The following is a 21,426-nucleotide window of genomic DNA, read 5'->3' as shown; positions in this document are numbered from 1 at the left end:
TTACAGTGCCCAGTTGTAGTTTCGGTTTCAGAGGGTGTCGAGAGATAGGATGCAGAGCGGTTTTTTTTTTGTAAACACAGATGGCTATGTGACAAAACAAAACAGCATATGGCATCACATACACGTGAGAATCGCGTTGACAACTGCGGAAGTGCACGCAAGGACCATGCCAGCCAACACGAACTGGCGACGTAGCTAGTTGTTGGTTGTTTGCACTCGAACCAAGTCGATGTCGGTGTCGCAAGGTACTCCGTTTCAGGCGCTGTTGCGTGGCACACATTTTATAAGTGATTTTAAATATGTTCTTGGATATATTTGCAGAGGATGTATGCGTGTTCACACAAATCTATCTCAATCTCACCTCCAAAATTTTGTGGGCACGAGAAGACTAGTGTGACCAAGCCGAGAATGCTATTTGCACTACACAGACAGGGAAAACGCCTTAGCAAACAGCCATTTATTGAGTAAGAAAACTACATATTTCACGTTTCCAGCACTCACACACACATGCCAAGAGGCATACAGTACTTGCAAAGTCACAAGCTAGTTGCAAAAGGCACTCCTCTTTCACTTGGAGCCAGGCTCCTAAAAACACAACCTAAAAAACATTCTGATCCCTTTGAGGAAAAATCAGTTTTTTTTTCCACCGGCTTTTGGAATCACAAAGGATAAGCACCCAAGCTCTGCATGATGCAGTTGCTTCACCTCCATTCGCTTCAATTAAGCAGAAAATTTCTGCTACACATATTTGTTTAGAAATGCCGAGTAACTCGTCATCAATTAAAAAAAAAAAGGAACATAAAAAAACACATCAGTTTAATATATATGTTAACTTATTCTTAAACAAAGAAAGAAATTGCCATTGTTTTTTCATGGTGTAAAACTAATGGCAATATCTCCTATACTTCTAAAATCTGTGACACAGATGTGATGCTGATGATGTCAAAGTCACAGATTTGACGCTACTTTCAGTGTACATGAATCCACCCATCAGCTTATTACAATGACATGTTTCTTCAATGAAAAGCAATCACCTAGCAACAAACACATGCTTCCGAGATCAGCCGCATCAAAGAAAATCATTGTAGGAATTTTTAGGGCCACGCCACCACTCGCAGTAAAACTGATGAGTCTGCACTTTAAAAATGCAGTCTGTCGATACAGGCTTTATTATTTCATTTATGACTCCCTTTAATCCCTTAAGTGCCGATTAAATTACAAAAAATTGTTCCAAATTGCCCAATTTTTTCATGACGTGAAATGCTTCGTAACATGTTCAAAACAGAAAAAACTTGCAAAAACGTTTTACAGCTTATAAAAATGCTTCATTCATCATATTTTGCACAGTCATGTAATACGCAGGCCCGTAGCCAGGAATTTTTTTTGGGGGGGGGGAGGGCACTTGCTGAAGACCTTGAAAAACATGTATTTTCATTATTTATTTTTCGTAAAACAACCCCCTCCATCGGAATTTCGAGAGGGGGGGGGGGAATGTACCACCCCCCCTTCCCCCCCTCCGGCTGCCGGCCTGGTAATACCTCACACCTGGGGCATTTGATGGGTATTCCGAAAGATTTCTGCAACTCCAGAAAGTATGGGTTCCATTTGACTTCCCGTGGAGAAAATGTACTTATTCCTCGATGGTTCAATACAATGAGGCTACCATCTTTGTGGTTGCGTTCAAAGCACGGCACTGTGCCATGTTCGTTTTATAACGCGCGGGAGACGCAAGGCACGCATTTCATTCAATAAAAGCGCCAATCGCGAAACCTGTGCTGCCATCTATGTTTTAAATAGGAAAACATCATTTCACGATCTGGGCTAGCCAAAAGGCTCTAGAAACATTGCTGAAGAGCCATGACGAAGCACAGCTCATCATAATCAGTTAAAAGGTTAACACAATTGACAAGTAAGGATTGAGTTACTTGGGTTCTTGTAAAAACTATTTTATTTTCAATTTGCAAGTCTGAGCTTAATTCCTTCATCAGACTTTCATGGAAGTGAGTCAGCTGAAACATGCACAGCAAGAATGGATAGACATACTGCCCTACACCACCAGTAGAGAATGCACGCTAAAATATAAAGTGTGATGAGAAACATGTAAGCTGATACAAAAAAAATGAAGACAGTAACAGAGGAAAAATAGGAATGAGAGAATAAATATGACGACACAATATTAGTGGGCTCAGCTGCCTAAGAAATCTGCCACAATCATTGCATGGAACATACAAGAAACATTATTACACTGTTAAAGGGTTTCTGCAATGCTATGAGGTCTGCAGAAAGACTATGAGAATTCAGGGATGCGATAATGTAAAACTATCCCATTCTGTTTTTAGTCCGCAATCGGGCAGTATGTGATTGGTCGAAATTTTCCAGGTCTTGTCCACGGTGTTTGTTTGTCATGGAATGCAACGAAACCCGCGAAAGTGCCCCATTATGTTACTATGCCAAACAAAACTGAAAACTTTTCGGAATGGCAAGGGAGTTGTTTTGAATAGAATAGATAATGGCTGCCCACCAGCTGTTTTGACTTTGAACACTCATAGGAGAGAGCGAATTGATTTGTGTATGAGCATATTTGGCGTAGTCTTATATTGGTGTTCTAGCAGTTTCTTTTCTTTCCGAAAGAAATTCCTCGCTATTTTCTATTCTGCTTCAGAAAAGAGGCATTCTCCGGCTATTCCACAAATTTTCCAGTTTGTTTGACTTGATCTAGCATAATCACTGCTGACTTATCTTGATGTCACGCACTTTTTGCACTTTCCAGTCACCGCATGGTCGACAAGCAAAATGCTCGGCTGAAGATTTTCGACTAACTCGACCAATCAGGGAGGGTCAATGGTGAATTTACAATAAAAACAAAACAAGATAGAGTTACGCTATACTGGCCAAAGATGCAGTGCAATGGTGCAGTGCTGGCTGTTGAGATGAGATGCCATTCAAACCACTTCCCTGTGCCAGTGCATTGCAAAAGATCTTTCCTACTGCAAAAGACAAAGCAGTTGGCTCCCTTATGTAAATGTAAACATGCGAATAAGAGTGCCAGGTATATATGCTGAGCGTTTTGGTCATATTACTACCACGTTTGTGCTTAAATTTTATACATAGGTGGTATTTTGGGGAATGTTCATGTTACTGCAGTGTTCAAATGCAATCATTCCCCGTCCTGCTCTAAATGAATCAAAGCAGCATGCAATATGGTATGCGCAGCCTGCAACATGTAACGTGCAACATGGTAGCAGTGTGCAACTTGATATGCAACACTTTTTGTTTCAAAAATGACAGAAGGAGCCATAGTTTCTGAGAAGAAAAATTGACATTTGGCTATCATCACAACACATGCATTTTCTAAAAACTTTCTTATGAGCAAGACAGGGCAGTATTTCACCCAAACTTAATATTTACCTCTTCAGTGGACAGATTTTCTATGACAGTAACATAGACAACATTTCATGGCTTCTTTATGTAAACATCTCAACAACTTATTGGAAAAGTGAAGCTTATCATCACAACACAAGAAAATAAGATAAAATAACAGTGAAGAGCCAAGCTTGAGTACTTGTCGTTTTTTTTTTCTAGGAACACATGGACAAATCCAGTTTGTCCATTGCAGAGGAGTTTAATTGCATGCAACGTCAAACACACCTATTTATGAAATAAGCATTTGGACAAAGCAATAGCTTAGCCAGATGAATCATACATACCTGGCACTCTGGTTCATGCAATGCTCAGTACACAGTACTGTACACCATAATTTGTAAACAGTAAGTGCATTACAACAGCATGGAGCATCACTCCAGAAGATGCGAGGTTTGCAAGTCTGCACTGTTCACATAAACACCGCTACATTCTGCTCAATTGTTCACATCTAATGTCGGCTTATCACAGCAATGAATGATCTTGGTTAACGCCAACCCATATTAAAGCGCTGTCATCTACTGGAAAGATGTCAGCAGTCGTAGTCTTGGCTCACAGACTCACCATTACTTGCTGCAATGCAACTGAAGCTGTAAGGTCTTTTGATTATGAACGGAAACGTTAGCTGCACTACAAGTATGGAACACCATGCAAAAGAGAAAGCTTCGTTTTGTTAGCAAGTCACAGAAACAAAAACTTACAGTTCTCATGGCCAAAAAAAGCTAAAAAATGGAATGTGCTACCCTTGGATTGTGCAAATGACAATTCCTCTCATACAGGGACTACCAACTCACGCGATACTCTCCCGTCAATAAAACCCCCCACCATGATAAGAGCTCTATCACAGCAGGCTCTTCAAATACAACGTGAACATGCAAAATAAAAATAAACGAAAACATCCAAACATCTCCATGTGTGCCACAGTGAGGCGCTAGCAACCAAACTCAAGTTGAAAACACCACAGCACTTCCTTCTTAGCTTAACTGCACCAAGTTAAACAAGTCAAACACAGGCATATTAAAAGTTGCCACGTGCTGAAAAATCTTATAAATTTGTGGTACTTCAATGCGCCAGGGGTTAAAAAAAATAAATATTACAAGACTGATAGACAAAACGTTTGTGAAATGTGAAATTAGCTCTTAGCATTTTAAGCTTATGCCACATAGGTTTTAAAAGCAGAAAGTTCATGATCACTTTTTACACTAGGCAATGTAACATGCAGTGAACTCTTTCTCTGTGTGTCCGTTGCTGGCTAGTGAGTCCACCAGCATAAAGTCCCTTATGTAATACCCCTTCGTGGGGCCTGCTAAATAAGCAAATGAAGCTGGGAATCAAGCCAGCAACCTTTTTTGCTTGCCGACAAAATGCCATGGCTGCCAGATTGCCACATATGCTCAACAGTAGCTGTGCTAACATGACTGACAGTGAGAAATATTTTAGCAGGAGCCATGCAACATTTTCTAGTTTTGGTCAAGAACTGAGCAGCAGGTTTTCAGCTATGAAGTCTATATATACACCTCGGAAAATAGTAGAGACTACAGCAGGCTCTCCTTGACATGCCTGTACGATCTACTGCTGGATGGACACCTTCAGTAATGAATGTTTACATAAAGCTCGTTCATATAGAATGATATTAAACCAGGTGTGTATGATCAGGAGAAAACATTAGGTAGTGCAAACAACACAAAGTCAATGCTACACCCATCCAACATGTACACTCAAACCTCACTATAACGAAGCTGCATCTCAGACGAAAATAACTTCGCTATATCCGAAAATTCGTTATAACCATATATTCCTAACACTGTAAGTATTGCAAGATTATTCTTCATTTACTTCGTTATAACCGATATTTCGTTATATCCGTGTTCGTTATATCGAGGTTTCAGTGTACTGTAATTTGATAAGCAACAAGAATAGCAGCGGGTGATGGAATAAAGAATGAGGCTTAGTGTGGCGATGCTAAGACCAGGCGAAGGAAGATGCATGTTTTTGCCCAAATAACGACACAGTTAAGAATGCTACAACACGCTGGCACACATACTCTGGCTAAACACGCTTTCACACTGTGTGACTCTGAACTTGCACACTTGCGTATTCAAGCAACGAAATACAGTTCTGCTGTTTCAGCTAATTTAAATTTAGCAATTGATTCCCTTGCCTGAGCAAAGTGGAAAATGAGAGAAGAAACTGCAGAATGCATGATAAACAACTACTATAAAAGAATCACTCACGCGCTTTTGTTCAATCCGTAGTTGGCGGCATCTTAAGGCACACTTGCAGCATTCGGCCATCCACTAGGAACCTAGAGCAACGATGAAACTAACTTCTAGACGAATGAAACAAGTGAATGGACAGCATGTGGCACAAATGTAAGCATAGGTGTGGCATCGTGAGGGCAACACTGGAGTCTAGGATGCATGCATTCGATGGCGAATGTCAAATGAGGTGAAAGGTGCCTGTGGTGGCAACGCAAGCAAAAGCCTCAGGGAGCCACGAGCTGCACATCTGTTGCTGCCGCAAGCAACTTTATCGTCTACTGTTTCACACAGAGCATTGTGAAAGCCCCCATGCAAGTGTAGTGAAGTCATAGAAGTCTCACTCCGTACGGTTCACAGTGCTGTAATTTCTTACCTGCAAACACTTATGTGGAATACCTACTTCATATATTACAACTGCAACTAGCTGAACTAGCTGTCACAAGGCTACTCCAGGTTACCTAGTATTACAGCAGAATCTCGTTAAACGGAACCTCAAGGGACGGAAAAAGTTGTTCCGTTAGTAGAGGAAGATGTGTGGAGGTGCAGCACCACCTTGCAGAGCATTGCGAGAAGCACGACCACAAAATTGACTTCGAGAGCGCTTCCATCATAGAAAGAGAAAGGAATCTGGGAAGGAGGCTCTTACTCGAGTCCTGGCACATCCAGAACACACCTGCGAATGTGAACCGGTCCCTCGGAACAATGCCTCCGATCTACGTGCACGGCCTCCAGAACGTGAGGGAAAGAGAAAGGCGGAGCCAAAAACAAGCTGCGACGAAGCCCCCCTGATCAGCACAGTCACCCCTGAAGAAGAGACCAAGCCGGTCTCGAAACGTCGGGTTTCCTCCAAGAAATTGTGGCTGGAGGTATTTCAACTTCTTAATTCTTCCACCCAGCCAGACAGACTTCTGTCGAAATGTTTACATTTAAGCACCATCTGTGGGACACACTCTCAACATTGTTTAGGTATGTTAAGCATTAAGAAGCGAATGTATCAGCTAGTTTGTTCAGTGGCATAAGGCACGATTCACAGCTACTGGTTGGACTAGGCTTAGCTTGTTTGGGTTTCAAGGAGGTGCCAGTGACATATTTATTCATTCAGAATAAAAATATTTTGAAACATCAATCTTAATTTTCCAACTGGTGGCCGAATAACATGGAGACTATTTGTGACCATTTCTTAGAGGTGGCTATATAAATAGAAGACAGGTGTTGCAAGAATATATTTCAGATTGTCCCTTTCTTGAAAAATATCTTTCAGAGCTTACTCCTGTGGCTCTGTTTAGAGAGAGAATTGTTAACGTTTTGATTCTGATTACCTAAAGCCTTTTTTGCATTACTTAAATGCTAGGGGCGTGTGAATATTCAAAAATTTTGAATAACGATTCTAGTAGCGTTCCATTCGATTTGGTGCTCAAATTGAATAAGGTATATTAGAAAAACTGAATACTTTTCGAATAACAAGCACCAATGAAAAAAACCTCAAAGAAAGAAACGTTGGAACAGAGAGGTACAACATTTCTTACTTTAATCGTAGAATTACCAAGATGTATGCAGCCCAAGGTTTTACGGGACTATCGACTTTAGAGTGATCACAGGAAGAAGGCGTTTTTGCTTAAAACTCCAGTGTCGCCGAAGCGACAGAATAATAAATCCACTGTCTTCATCATGACATTTACGATGATGTTGACTCATGAATATTGTTTAAGATTTATATACAAGTTTTATTTAAAATCTATTGATTAAGTGCCATGTTGAATACTGTAGTCACTTCTGTATTTCAAACTGCAGTTGCAAAATATTTCTAAGGCTCTAGTAATTACTGTATATGAGCTTATGTCAGTTTAGACAATTGTGGTATTTTTGTCGGTTAAAAATAATCGTACTGTTCTTTTGATACACTTTGTGAATATTTGTTTGAAATAAAATGTTGCAGAATTTTTGGGCTGTTTCGAAAACAGTTACATTACCATTCTAGAGCTGCTTTGAAAATGGTTGCCTTAGCATTCGAAAACTATGCTAATAGTATTCAATTCGTATTCGATTTGGTGTCATCGCCATTCGATTCATATTCTATTTAGGGGTGTGCCAATGTTCGAATTTCGAATTCGAATCAAATAGTACCTAATCAAATAATTCGATAAGACTTTCGAATAGCTAGTATTCGAAGTTTCGAATAATTCGACAGGACAAATATCTAAAATGCGACAAAGGCTAATGGTGCAACTTGGTTAGGGTAGGGTGGCGAAAACTAACTCTAACGTCACAGTAGGCCTTTCGTTAAACTTTCACTGACATCCTGGTTCGAAAGCGAGCCCATGATGATGTTAAACGAGATTATGGCATTTCTGCACGTAGAAAAACACATGAGAAAAATGTCAAACCCTTCACAACTTCGTTCCCAAAACGAAGACACGGACTTCTTGCGTAGTTCGGTTGCGTATGCCGCAAGCATAGTAAAACGTCCCGACTTTGGCCTGCGAAACCCTCGGTCATTGGCTTTGCATGTAAAAATTTGTTCACGCTGGGCAGTCACCACTGCAGCACCGAACCACTCGTTCAGAAACTCCCATCGTTCCGGCACTCAGTTGAAACACTGATGTGAACGGGCGCCCGAAGATTTTTGGGCCCGGAGCACCCATGGCGATGAAGCACATTACGTTGTCAGATGAGCCGTATTGCGCGACCATGGCGAAAAAAACTAGCTACCGTACCCACCTCTCTTAGCTGTTAGGAGGTTGGAAGTGGCGCTGCTGACTGGAATATTGGCAGCTCTTCTATCAACATGCCTGCGCGCCCATAAAAGGTGAAACAAAAGCCACTCCCGAACAAGTGCGTAATAGAACTGTCGGCACGACGTAGCACTTCTGATTTTTCCTCTGTCTTGCCGTAACTGGCGGTACACATGTCATGTAAATATTATTCGATATTCGATATTTTTGGCCACTATTCAGCACTATTCGATTCGAGGTGAAATTTCACTATTCACACTCCCCTAATTCTATTCGGTTCTAAAATACTATTCACACACCCCTACTAAATGCAAACTCAACCAATCAGGATAATGTTGCTTCATTTAAGACATAATTCCGGTCAAGTAATTTCCGTTTACAGAGATTTTACCACACATGTACATCTATATGCTACAATATGTAATGTAATAGGTTTCAGCAACGTGGCTCGTAACAGAAAAATTACATTGTGGGGTTTTACGTGCCAAAACAACGATATGATTTAAGAGGCATGCTGCAGTGAGGGACTCCAAATTAGTTTGGACCACCTGGGGTTCTTTAATGTGTACATAAATCTAAGACAATTAGCATTTTTGCGCCTCTGCTCAGATCAGTGTAGAGTATTCCACATTTTGCTCCAGGGTAGAGTAAAAGTGCTATGCAGTGCACTATAACTGCATAAAATGAAAAGGCTTCGCAGTTTAAAGGCAACACCACTTCCTGCCATCCTATCCCATACATTGAGTGATTTTCTGATAACTGTGTATATTGAGAACAGTGGCTTCTGAGCCTACTTCAATGAGACAGCTGCCGACAGTTCCTATGAGTAACCAAACTCGTTTCTTCAAAATGCGGTTGTTAGTTAGTTGCTGTTCTGAAACTATAAAATGATACATCAGGACGGCAGTATAGGGTGATGAGCTAAACAGTAGTGCAAATGGACACGCCGGAAATAGTGGCATTTCAAATGAATCAGCAGAAACGTCACGACCTCTGCGAGCACTTGGTGCTACAGTGAGGCATTTTGCTGTGCTAAATGAAACTTCAGTTTCACATAGTACAATGTGAAACTGAAGGCACTGCCGAGCATGATTTAACAATACGGAGTCTGCACCCGATAAAAGTGCAGCTACCTTGTTCTCAGCAATGCACTGGACAAGCCTCAAGACAGTGCAGGAGCATGTGCGTACCAGCTCAGCTTCAGTCCCCAGATAAGCTTTCTGCGTGATTGAACAGCAAAGACTTTATGGCAATGCCTGAGCTTTGTTTATGCAAGATCGATGCTCAGTAATACACCTCTGAGTACCATATTACTCCTAGCATGATTCAACAATCTTTGGGGTTTTATGTCCCTAAACCACAATGATTATGAGGGACGCTGTAATGAAGTGCTCCGTAAATTTCGACCACCTGTTCTTTATTAAGCACCTACATCTAAGTATACACGGGCCTCTAGCATTTTGCATTCATTGAAGTGTGGCCACCGTGGCCAGTATTAGATCCCGTGACCTTCGTCCTAGCATGGTTTGAAAGCAGGCCCTTTATGGAAGAACACTGCTAAAACTGCAATGATGCTGCACCTTTTTCTTCCTTTCAAGATATGATACAGTAGAAATTGTTCCAATCCTGACATGATTTTCTGTGCAAGCTGTGCTGCCTAAGCAAGATGGACGACAGCTGCCCCACAAAGAGAGGACGTGAACTAGTTACCTGCTTCGAAAAACAAGGTGAAAAAACTATCCAGGGACTTAAACCTCAATTAGACGTGTTCTGGCACATCTGCAGCATCAGGGCAACCATGCATGCTCCTTGCTTCGGTTGCCATCAAAAACACCACAAAATGGACTTGCTTTTGGTGACGACCTAGTCGGTACATACATGCTCAAAGTTACAAGCATCTAAAAGCAGACAGAGCACATCAATCACGAGGGCTGGGCACTACCTTCGAAGTATGCTAACATTTTTTTTTGAGTAACTTTGTTCTAATAGGATGAATGAAGGCCTCTGCCCATCGTTGATTGCATGTGCTCGGTTTGCCTTAAGGCTCATCCACACCTGAGACCTGCACCGGTTGGGGGACTGATGCTCACCCCTGCATGCACTTACACCCATCGCTCCACAGAATTCACGTCTGCTCGCATACGGCTCACACTGCCACTGCTCCGTAAAATAAGCTGACGTCCCGTTCCTGCACATCTGGTTGGTTCAGAGGTTTGTGACTGCATTCGTGCGACTGAAAAATCGAGCAGCGAGCGACTGAGCCAAAGCGACCATTTGCTAGCAGTTGCGTTGCGACTAACTTGGTTGCGTGACCGGTGCTAGTCGCAGGAGTGAACGAGCCTCTGGTGCTATATGTAACTTCGATGGTGAAATGAAACAAACGCACAAGTAGTGGAGCTAGGTGTAGGGTGGTACCACGGCGGCCAGTGTGTCGGCAGCCTGCTGGATGACCTGCACCAGCAAGGCATAGTGCTGCCTCAGTACGTCCAGGTGTGGACCTGGATCGGTCGGGGAGCCCAGCTCATCCACGAGGCGCGTGAACTCATCCATGATGCCTGGGAACATCTCGTCCATGTACGTAGGCAACTCTGGTGGGGACAACACCAAGTGCCTGCAAGGTACGGACGCAATTGCTTAAAAAGCCCAGGTGTTACACTGGCATCTCAAGCCCAGTGGCGTAAATCCAGAAAAATCACAGGGGGGACACAAATCTCGCTATGGTGGCCATTTTGTTTTTATAAATATAAGTGTTGTTTTCAATGATGTAAAATTTCAAATTATGCTTTGATATAAAAAAAACGAGCATGGGTTCACATCTCACGTAATTTTATTGTGCTATTCAGACTTCTTAGAAACCAGTCGAATGGCAGTCGCAGTTTCAATCTTACAGAGCTTAGGGTATTGAACACAGTTACTACTACGATATAAAGAGATATTAAAAAAAGTTGAATATGAAATGCTCTGTAGAGTATGAGTAGTGACCATCTAGGAGATCAAAATATGCATTCGACTAGCTTAGTCATCAGGCTATATGATGTTTGAAATATGAATCTCAAGGGTGCGTCCCCCAGCCTGAACACAAGGGGTGTCAGGACCCTCCCAAACCCCCCTTGTTTTATGCCACTGATCTCAGAAGAGGAATGTTGAGAGGTATTCTTCGTCATCGGAAAACAGTGCCAAAATGGAGACAAAGCAGACAGGAAGGTAAGGACGAGAACAAGTGCTGACTTTCAACCAATGGATTCAATTGATGGGTTATTTGATTAAGTAGCGCACAAAAGGACACAATCATGCACACATAAAATGACGCAAACACAAGTACAGTCGCCGACCGTTTATTCGGATGCCGAAAATTCAGACATGCTCGTTTATTTGGACACCTTCGCGGCACCGCCACTCGTCCCATTGAAGTAATGTAAACTCACGACCGAAAATTCGGACGCCCCACAGTCCGCCGTTCGATTTTTTGAACTCCGGCTGGCTGATCGAGTGCGACGTTGACCGCCATGACAAGCTGTCAGCAAGCACGAGACTAAAAAGCCACCTAAACATCGCCCAATGTTAGCGGTGTAAGCATGTTTCATGTTGGCTACCTTGTGCCGCCGAGCAAAACTAGCGCCGTGGTGTACCCAGAAATTCCCTAGTCAAGTTTGCGAGAGCAGACGAGAGCAACGAGAGGCCGGGTTGAAACTTGAAGTTAGAGGCACTTGATGGCGTGTTTGTGTATCTGTGTCATGCTTTGTTGTGTTACCTCGCGAGTGTTCGCTTAGAAGTGACTGAGATTGCTAAGACATCGACTCTGCTGTCAGTTTGGATGAAGCGCGAAAGACAGGGACAGAAAAGGCACACATACAACCACACATACTGCGCTATGTGTGGGTGTGTGTGTGCCTTTTCTGTCCCTGTCTTTCGCGCCAACTAGCCCAACCAACGCGCCAACCATCTAGCCAACAAGTTCACTCTTCGAGGTATCAGTGGTGTTCCGATTTAAGCGCCTGGTATAACTCAGTGCGCTCCAGAATGAGGGATTTGCCTTGTTAAGCTTCACCGCTGCACAGTGGCGTTATGCGAAGAAAACTAAACGTCACGCTGTGAAGCTCTAGCCCTTCGTGGCCGAGAAGGGTTCGCTGCCGCAAAGTGCTTGATAAAACATTTACGGCTTCGAAGCAACTTAAAGGAATCAGTCATCTCATGAGACTGTCCGAGACGTGTTAACATGAAAGCTTACAGGCGTATTTTCCATTTGTAATAATGGATATATCGAATTATTTCGCGATCCCCTTCGAATCCGATGGGTCCAACGGTCGTCAAGTGAGGTGAAACTTGAGGCACTCGAGAGTGTGCGTTGCGTTAAAATGTCTGTGTATGCCCTGCTTTATGTTACCTTGCGTGTGTTCGCTTGAATTTATACAGATTCTTAAGACTATCAGCAGCGCTAATAAATCCATCATCTGCGCATTTATTATTTGACCTGAAATGTAGCAGCTGCCGTTTGAAGTAGACATTCGTAGCGGCGCCTCGTCGCAATTTTGCAGCAAGTTGACGCTATGCGATCACGCTGAATTCAGGCCACGTGATTCATTGGTATCTTGTAATAATTTCTGTTGGCATAATTAAGTTTCTCCATGACACTATTCCAAGCTATTCCAAGAAGTGGCTTGGTCTGTTCTCTAATGTAGAGGGTTGCTGCTAATTCGTTTGCCTGGCGGGTAGAAGAATTGAAGAAACCTTTGCTACGCACTGGCGCATTTATTAGACGTTTGGGTGCTCGTACGGTGACTGGAGACTGCGTGGGCGCCTTTTTTTGTAATTAAAGAAGACAAAGCATCAGGTAACGTATGTGGCAGTTACGATTTCCCTGCTGGTGGGCTTCGCTGCACAACGAATCACTGTGGCATAACACAGCTGCAATGCCATAAAGCTGACTATAGTGAATCTGTCATCTTGTAGCACGTATATATAATGTAAATATATAGTGCATTGAATCCAAGGGGCAGTGCAAGCATGGCGTAAACAAGCAGGGTACGAGTCAAAATATGGGCGCCGTGCGCAGCACAGATTTCTTTGCGCTCCACAATGAATTGCTTTGTAAGTTTTACCGCTACACAGGGGTGTAATGCGACGAAAACTAAATGCCACGCTGTGAAGCTTGCTACCTGTGGCTGCAATTAGTTGCCGGAAAGAGTATCGCCAGATTGTTAGACTGATCTGACGAGAAAATAAGCAATCTGCATCGCTGCGCCTAGTGCACACATACTGTGCCCTAAGTAGGGAGGCCGGCTTCGGCATGACGCTCGTTCGCGTGGTGGCTCGATCGCCACAAGCATTTGTTTAAAACAAGCAATAATATTGATTATTCGGTGACTATATCGCGGAATATTGGAGCTAAATGTTTTTCTAAGGCACCTTTTGGGAAAAGCTGGCTTTTCTGGAACCACGAGACAAGTTCCGATCATGTCTCAAACTTCGTCGTCCAAAAAGGACCAGCTTCGTAAACTAATGCGCTTGATACGCTAGCAAGGTTAACACAAAAATGAAACCTAATGCACTGTGCGGCTATGCCTGCGCAGTGATCTCATTGAGCTGAAACAAAACTGATTCCCCCGCCTTGCGAACTGCGTGCCCCTTAGTCAAAAAGTGGCCCTTCTCAAAGAAAGCAGCAAGTATGCACCTTATTCGTGCGTCCATTAAATCAAGCCACCTGCATTTCCATGGTTAAATCGCATGATCAGCGTCCCGCACGCACAGCCACGGGACTAGGCTAGGTACATCTCGCTTGGAATTTCCTAGGGACAGCACCAAAAAGTGGTCTGGCAACGCGGGCATGTTTTGGTGGCTTTTTAGTCGCTCCCTGTCAGCAATGTTTACAAAATTTTGATAGGTTGACAGCACTGAAATGTTGCACTGGCTATAACTGGAGATCGTGCCAGTGTCAAAAATCCACGCAGAAGTTACCGATCTCGAAGGCTATGTTTGTTGGCTACACGTAACAGTTGCCTTTTGGCTTTAGCCAGTCACGTATCCATTGAACGGCTACCACGGCCAAACAGCAGGCCAAGCCAAGCCAAGCTTGGAATCGGCTCTGTGCGGTGTTTGAGGCGAATGACAGCGCGTACGAGTACGACGCGGATCCTAATTCGGACGAAGAGAGTACGACAACAGATTACAGAAGCGGTGCAACATCAACTAGACCAATATCGTTTCCTTTTGGCGTGTGAGGGTTTACGTTCTCATGTTTCTGTGACTAGGCCTGATCTGCATCCCGAGCTTTGTGTCCTGCTCATGCGAGGCCTAATCTGCTGAAATTGCTCCGACGCTGCCCGTTCCATGTGCGCCGTCGGAACTAAAGAAACGCGGCAACTACAAGGCCCTGACGATGGCGAAAAAAAGCGGCGATTATTCACCAGGTGGAAGTTGCTTGGGAGTTTTCGCCGAGTTGGGCGATGAGATCCGTCAGCTACTCAAACCAGCGCATGTGGACAGTGACTGCCGTGATGACGCACCTCCCACACACCACAGCCATCAAATGCGAATTTAGCGTAGGCTGTTGCAGTGCTATTGCCGACCCGCAGGGGTGGCCAAACATTGGCTGAAATACAGGCCGACTTGGTCGCGCGTAAGCGTATATGTGTACAGACGCGCACTAACAAATTTTTTCCGGCCGCTGGGCCAATAAAAGTGCTTTTTTCTGGCGAATCCTTTTTTTCGGACTCCCGATTATTCGGACTTTTCAGCGGTTCCCGCCGAGTCCGAATAAACGGTCGGCGACTGTACTTGGTGGGTTAAATTGTCCAGAATGCTCATAGATGTACCTTTCAACCTTAAAAAGAGTGTCCATTTGGGCTCTTTGGTTCATTAGCAAGAGTAGTGTTGCCCATAGGACAGGACAAAGGAAGGAACACAGTGATACACACAGAGTGCAATGTTGTGTATTTGATTCTAGTGTCATGCAATCACATACATATGGGGCAGACAGGGTGCTGCCTCAACGTGTGATGAAGCAAAAAAGGGGAATTTTCAAGGGCTCGCTTTTAGGGGCGAAGCACCTTAGGGTCTCGGCTTGTCGGCGGTGTATCGTTGTCTGCTGTCACCGCGTGCATCGTCGTGACCCATTTGCTTGCATGCATCGTCGGGTCCTGTCCATTTGCTTGAGCGCAAGAGAGGGTGCGACCACCTCGCTCGCCGTGTGGCGAGAGAGAGTGAACGGCGCGCGTTGACTATGGAAATGCTCTCTCTGTGATGAATGCTGAACTACCAGCTCGCAAGGAACGAGAACTGCGAGAGACAACGCCGACGCAGGCAGCGTCTGCTAGCGAGTTTCTTGAATAAACCAACTGTTCGCGCAGCGCAACCGTTCACCGGCCACCCCATATATATAGGCACTGGATCTTGACCTGCAATGTAGTGCCGATGGGAGACTTCTCTTGTGCGTAGTAGACCAATAAAGATTCACAGCATGCATGTTAACTAAAAGCGGACTGCGGGTCTCTGTGTCTATTCGTTATTCTGTCTCTCATTGCCCATTAGCAGTAATTTTGCTGTGGGAAACGCCGGCGCACACTGCATGCTTCGCCCCTCCACAGGTTTCACTTAGTGGAGCTCAAACACCCTTCCCTACATGCTTCACTCCTCCCCAATTTTTTTCTTCTTAGACACAACCTTAATGAGAACCAACACACAACGATGCCAAGGAAGGTATACAGGAACGTTACCATGTAGCCTTTTAACCGAACTGTAGTACAGTATAACCTCATTACAACAGACCTTCATAGTGAAGAGGATTTTGGTCTGTTGTAAAGGGAGTATGTAAGTACTGTTGCAACAAACTTTTATGTAAACGCTGAATGGGTCTGTTATAACCAGAGAGAATTACGAGTCACAAACATGGTCTTATTTTTAACGGGGGACCAAAAAAAATGCGATTTTCCAAAAATCGCATTTTCAGTTTTTGTAGCCCATTTTCTATCTGATTCCAAAATATCTTCACTGAAAGCTACGTAGAAGTGCTATAAAAAAATGTTTTTGCGTCTGCCGACTTGGAGAAAATTGCGGAAATAGCAAAAAAAACAGCGTTTTTCAAAACTATAGCTCGGCAACGGCGCAACCGGTCGCCACCATATTGGGCTCGTCGTGAAGAGCATTTCTCCGTGTTCAAGTTCTCTGTTTCAGCTAGCTCCTCCCTTCAGTAACAAGCGTACAAAAAGCACATGTTTGAAGTACAATTCAAGGCCTCCGACTGGCTGCTTCTGCCGTGATGCTCGCTTCGGGATCGTCATCTGCTGCTTGTGTGTCGCGAGGTCGCGGCTGTCGAAAATTGCGCAACTTAGTGACGCGTTCGCATTCGTTCTGTGTTCACGGGTCGACGATAATTTAGAACGTTTTAGTTTGGCAGCTGCAAGCAGAAGCTCAATCATCAGATTACGATAGTGTGCCGCACTCGTCGCGAACATCGCAGACGTACTCGTTGGACCCGCTGTTAGAGCTAGGTTCTTCTTATCAGCACTTCGGAGCTTATGACGAAGACCACCGCGGGACAACTCTTCGTACTCGCAATCGAGCATGACGTACTCTGAAACATTGGGTATCACGGCCACACACATTGCAACCGAGCTTTCTACTCGATCTCGTGGCTAGGCCTAACTCCACTGACGGTGCCGATGTACGAGAACAATCCGAACTTTGCGGGCCAGAACATCGCACTAGCGGACATGCGAAAGCGAAGAAGCCGCAATGTCCTTCGTCGCAAGCAATGGATCGCATCGCTCGCTGGCTCCTGAGAACCGTGGATGGGCATTTTGCGCATCGACAGTAGACTCCCCGGCCAAGCTCACCGCGCAGCGACCGCTTGGAGAAGCGTTGGCAGCGGCTAGCAATTTTGCGCGTCAGTATCCCAAAACGCAACACCAAGCATGCTGCGCACCAATTTTTTGTCGCTACAGGTAGGCATAGCTGATCATTGACAGACTGGAGGTCGGCGGCCTTCGTTCTTAAATCGGTACGTCGATATCCGCGGCGCGCTGTTCCCGTCCCGAAAGTATGCTAAGCGATGTTTGAAGTCGGAAGTTATTGAATTTGCTATGTCCGTGGTAGAAAAGTCCGCTCTAAAGGAGTCCTGACCACCTTGCTGGCCTGACATTTTAGTCAATTATATCCGAATGTCCGTTGTACCAGAATCTGTTGTAAACGAAGCTCAATCAATGGAACAAATACAGAGGTCGGCGTAACGCCGAAAATTGGTATGTAGTATCCGAATGTCTGTTATAAACAGATCCGTTGTAATGAGGTTATACTGTAATTATGATATAAATGTAAAGAAATTAAAGCGGACGAAAAGACAACTTGCCGCAGGCAGGGACCGAACATGCAACCGAAGTTTGCAGGTTCGGTCCCTGCCAGCGGCAAGTTGTCTATTTGTCCACCTCAAAATAACACAATGTTCAGACATGCAAACGTTACTGGCAGTTACTCCACAAATATTTTTTTCTTCTTTTGGCCCCTATCAAAATGCAGCCGTTAAGGCAGTGAATTGAAGCTGCTAACTTCTGGGAAACTTCAGTTTCTACCGTAAATCGCAAAAAAAGTCCCATGTACACACAGATCTCCAACTAATCATCAGTGGTACTTACTTTTTGTAAGGGTTTCGAGGCAAACCTCTGGGGTCGAGAAACACTCGTTCCAGCAGCAGCAACTGATCATTCACCATTCGGATGGCCATTGGACTGCACAACAGACATCATCACCCATTGTGTAGGTAACAAGCAAGCCCTCTCATAATCAGCAAGCGAATTCGTGGTGCGACGAGAAAGCTTCAGGCTGGACCATGAAGGTTCCACTCTGCCTAGCATCGAAAAAATGTTAACCTCATATAGCTAGGATTTTTTTTTTGCCTAAAGAAAGAACATTGAAGCTGCAGTTAAAAATGCTTGTGTGCAAGCTAAGAACATCCAAAATTACTCTCACCCCATTTCAATGCCCCAGGTAAGATCTGTAGACAAAAAAAAAGAAGTGACTGAAATGCTATAAAACAGTGGCTTTATGTTTGTATGTTTTCCCAATACATAAACTCAAACTTGGCAGGTGAGCCAGGCTCTAATTTTGCAGCAGTCTCTAAACTTTAAGTTCTGCAGAAGTGGTGGTATAAATTGATGCACCCAAATGGATACAACGCACAACATTCAATACTGCAGAGATAGTGATTTAAATTAATGCACCTGAATGGATACAAGTTCACAAATTTAAGTATTCACCCTCCTTAAAAGCTCAGTAGCAGGTGTTGCGTGGCATTGTTGTAAGTGTGCTGCAGTGTTCTCCCGCACTCCTACACAATGGGAGCACTTTAAGCTTTATTCTGCAGCTGTCTTGTTTACAGCATATGTTGTACTTTCGCGTTCTAAGGTGTTTTTTTTTAGACAATACAGATTTTTTAATAAAAATGCTATGATAGTGAGGCCTCAGTTGTTTTCACAAGCGAACTCTACGCTGAGGCGAAAAAACTATGCTGTACCTAAAGTTACATTTAAATGAGTAATTAACAAAAACTCATTAATTAAATTTTCAATTATTAACTTTAGCGCCGTTGTTTATATGAAGTAGTTGTAAGGTGTGACAATTTATGGCATGCCCATTTTTTAATCACAAAAGACGCACGTAATTTGAGATAATAACTGTCGAAATTCAAGGCCCAGATCCAGGCGATACTAAAACTGAGTGCACCGGGTGCACGCAGGAAATCCGTCAGCCCTGTTACGCCAGACTTGAAGCTCACGTGACGAACTTTGAAAAAAGACACGCCGCAGCAGAACATGGTCAGGAAAAACGGCAAGCCGTCTCAAATACCCAATCAGACAGCTTATTCTTTGCGTTTGGTGTAAAGTGCTTATCCTTTTCTTTGCTAAACTCGAAAGATGTGCGAAGAACTTGTCTGCTTGTCTGCGAGAAGTAGCGCCGCAGTAGCTGCCACCTAGCTTTAAAGGGGCACTGACACCATTTTTCAGAGGTTTGTTTACACTGCCATACACATCTCCTGTATACAGAGACGGCTCTGAGCGAGTGTGAGGCTCAGCAAATGCTGGTAAGATATCTTATCTTGATATTAAAGTTAATTTTCCCGTGGTGCACCTACCGACATTGACACAAGCTTGACGTCAGGCTACAGTACCAATTCTGGTGACTTCACACAGCAATCTGGCTAGTTGTGATGACGTCAGGCACCAAAATTTCCAAATTGGCCGCTTGTGCGTCACAAATGGAGCCACGGTGCGGAGCGGTCGTGGAAACGTCACGATATCTTGCGCGAGCACGTGACGAGAAGCTCATACTGTGTTGTGATGTCAGGGTACTGTAGGAACTGAAACTAGCTTTCAAAAACACACTGCAATTACTTTTTCAGAACGCACTCAGGCTTAGGAGTACATTTTCTAGGCTCTTGAGGGCTTGGCCTTTCATTTGACGCGAAAAAACGACAACTGAAAAATTTCGTGTCAGTAACCTGACACGAAATTAAAGTAACCTTTCACTGTACAGTGAAAGAAAAAGAGGAATTTGCGGTTTTCTTGGGTACAGCACGAAAAAAACGAAAAAGCACTACACACCAAATACAAAGGATAAGCGGTCCATTTGATTATTCGGGACGACTTGCCGTTTTTTCTGACCACATTCTGCTACGACATGCCTTTTTTTAAAAAATCGTCACGCGCCTAGATCAAGGCCTCGAATTTTGATGATTATTATCTGAAATTAAGTGCGTTTTTTGCGATTTTTAAAAAATGGGCATGTCATAAATTGTCACATCCTACAACTCTTTCATATAAACAATGGCCCTCAAGCTAATAATAAAAAATGAATTAATGATTTTTTGTTAATTACTCTTTTGAATGTAGCTTTAGGTGCAGCACAGTTTTTCTGCCTCGGCGTAGAGTTCATTTGCGTAGATGACAGGCGCCTGACTATCATATCATTTTTATAAAATATCTGTATTGTCTAAAAAAAACACCCTGTATAAATAGATTCAATAAAATAACTGTTGAGAATGTTGCCTAAACAGTATTCAAACGTTCAGAAATAGAAACAACTCTGTGCAAGCATCCTGCCACCTCAATTCCTAGTGAAGCGGTCTTTGTCACTTTCAGATGTGTTGTAACGCAGCTGAAACACATCCTCCGCCACGGGTAGGCCAAAACAAACGCTTTGTCATGGGTAGGCCTTTAAACAACCCGCTCATTGTGCAACTCGCGTGTTTTGACGCCTCGTGAAATTAAACGCTTCTGCCATGCAACGTTACATGCGTTAATGACAATCCTCGTACTACTTAAACATTTATCTAGTGTTTTTTCTTGAAGCAATTTTGACCAGGGGCGTGGCTCTGAGTTAGAACACCTGCTTGCCATGTAGAAGGCCTGGGTTTGATTCCCACTCGAACTGAATTTTCTTTATTTGCATCTGTCTCGAATTTTTGCTCAAGGACAACGCTGATTTCTTGCTCACAATCAACCGGAATTTCTGCAAAACAAGCTTTTTGACGCTATCACGTTAACATGTTACCCTGAAGGATAAGTCAACTCACTCAGAGGTGTCGAGGCCATTCTGGCGGGAGTGGAAGTTGTAGGCTGCATCTGAGAAGTTTTGAACAGCAGCATCTAAAGGACCTGGAAAGAAAAAGCATTGCATTCATTAAGGCATAAGGTAAACACGGCATGTTAAATCTCTACAGTACTATACACAGATGTTGTTCAGGGCATAGGTTTGAACACTACAAATGAAAGGCCAAAAAAAAAAATAAAAGCTGCAATTTCTTTAAGATTATATTAAAAGAAACCAGGATAAAAATCTCAATGCCGGAGGCAAGGAATACAACAAATAGTACCTGTTACCCTTAATGTGCACAGATACAGAATGCAAGTAATCCACAACTATGAATATTCCTATATGCTTTCAGTAACCTGCTACTTTGGTTATAAAAATAGTACATCTATTTGCACATTGCTCCTTGCATTTGTTTTTAATAACGTGGTATG

At 43.5% G+C, this 21,426-nt stretch overlaps 1 protein-coding gene across 1 annotated transcript in view; it reads right to left on the bottom strand.

The window, feature by feature from the left end:
- Positions 1-450: 450 nt before the first annotated feature.
- LOC119401305 (putative N-acetylated-alpha-linked acidic dipeptidase) overlaps positions 451-21,426 on the bottom strand; it is a 43,998-nt gene continuing 23,022 nt past the window's right edge. The window contains exons 11-13 of the mRNA XM_037667999.2: positions 20,976-21,057; positions 18,040-18,132; positions 451-11,024 (exon numbers count right to left, since the gene is read on the bottom strand). Coding sequence (XP_037523927.1) covers positions 10,811-11,024; positions 18,040-18,132; positions 20,976-21,057 — 389 coding nt within the window. The 3' untranslated portion in view covers positions 451-10,810. The remainder of the gene's footprint in view (positions 11,025-18,039; positions 18,133-20,975; positions 21,058-21,426) is intronic.

This window comes from Rhipicephalus sanguineus, chromosome 8 (genome assembly GCF_013339695.2).
Source record: "Rhipicephalus sanguineus isolate Rsan-2018 chromosome 8, BIME_Rsan_1.4, whole genome shotgun sequence".
Lineage (NCBI taxonomy): Eukaryota > Metazoa > Arthropoda > Arachnida > Ixodida > Ixodidae > Rhipicephalus > Rhipicephalus sanguineus.
This window is presented reverse-complemented; position numbering and strand designations above follow the sequence as displayed.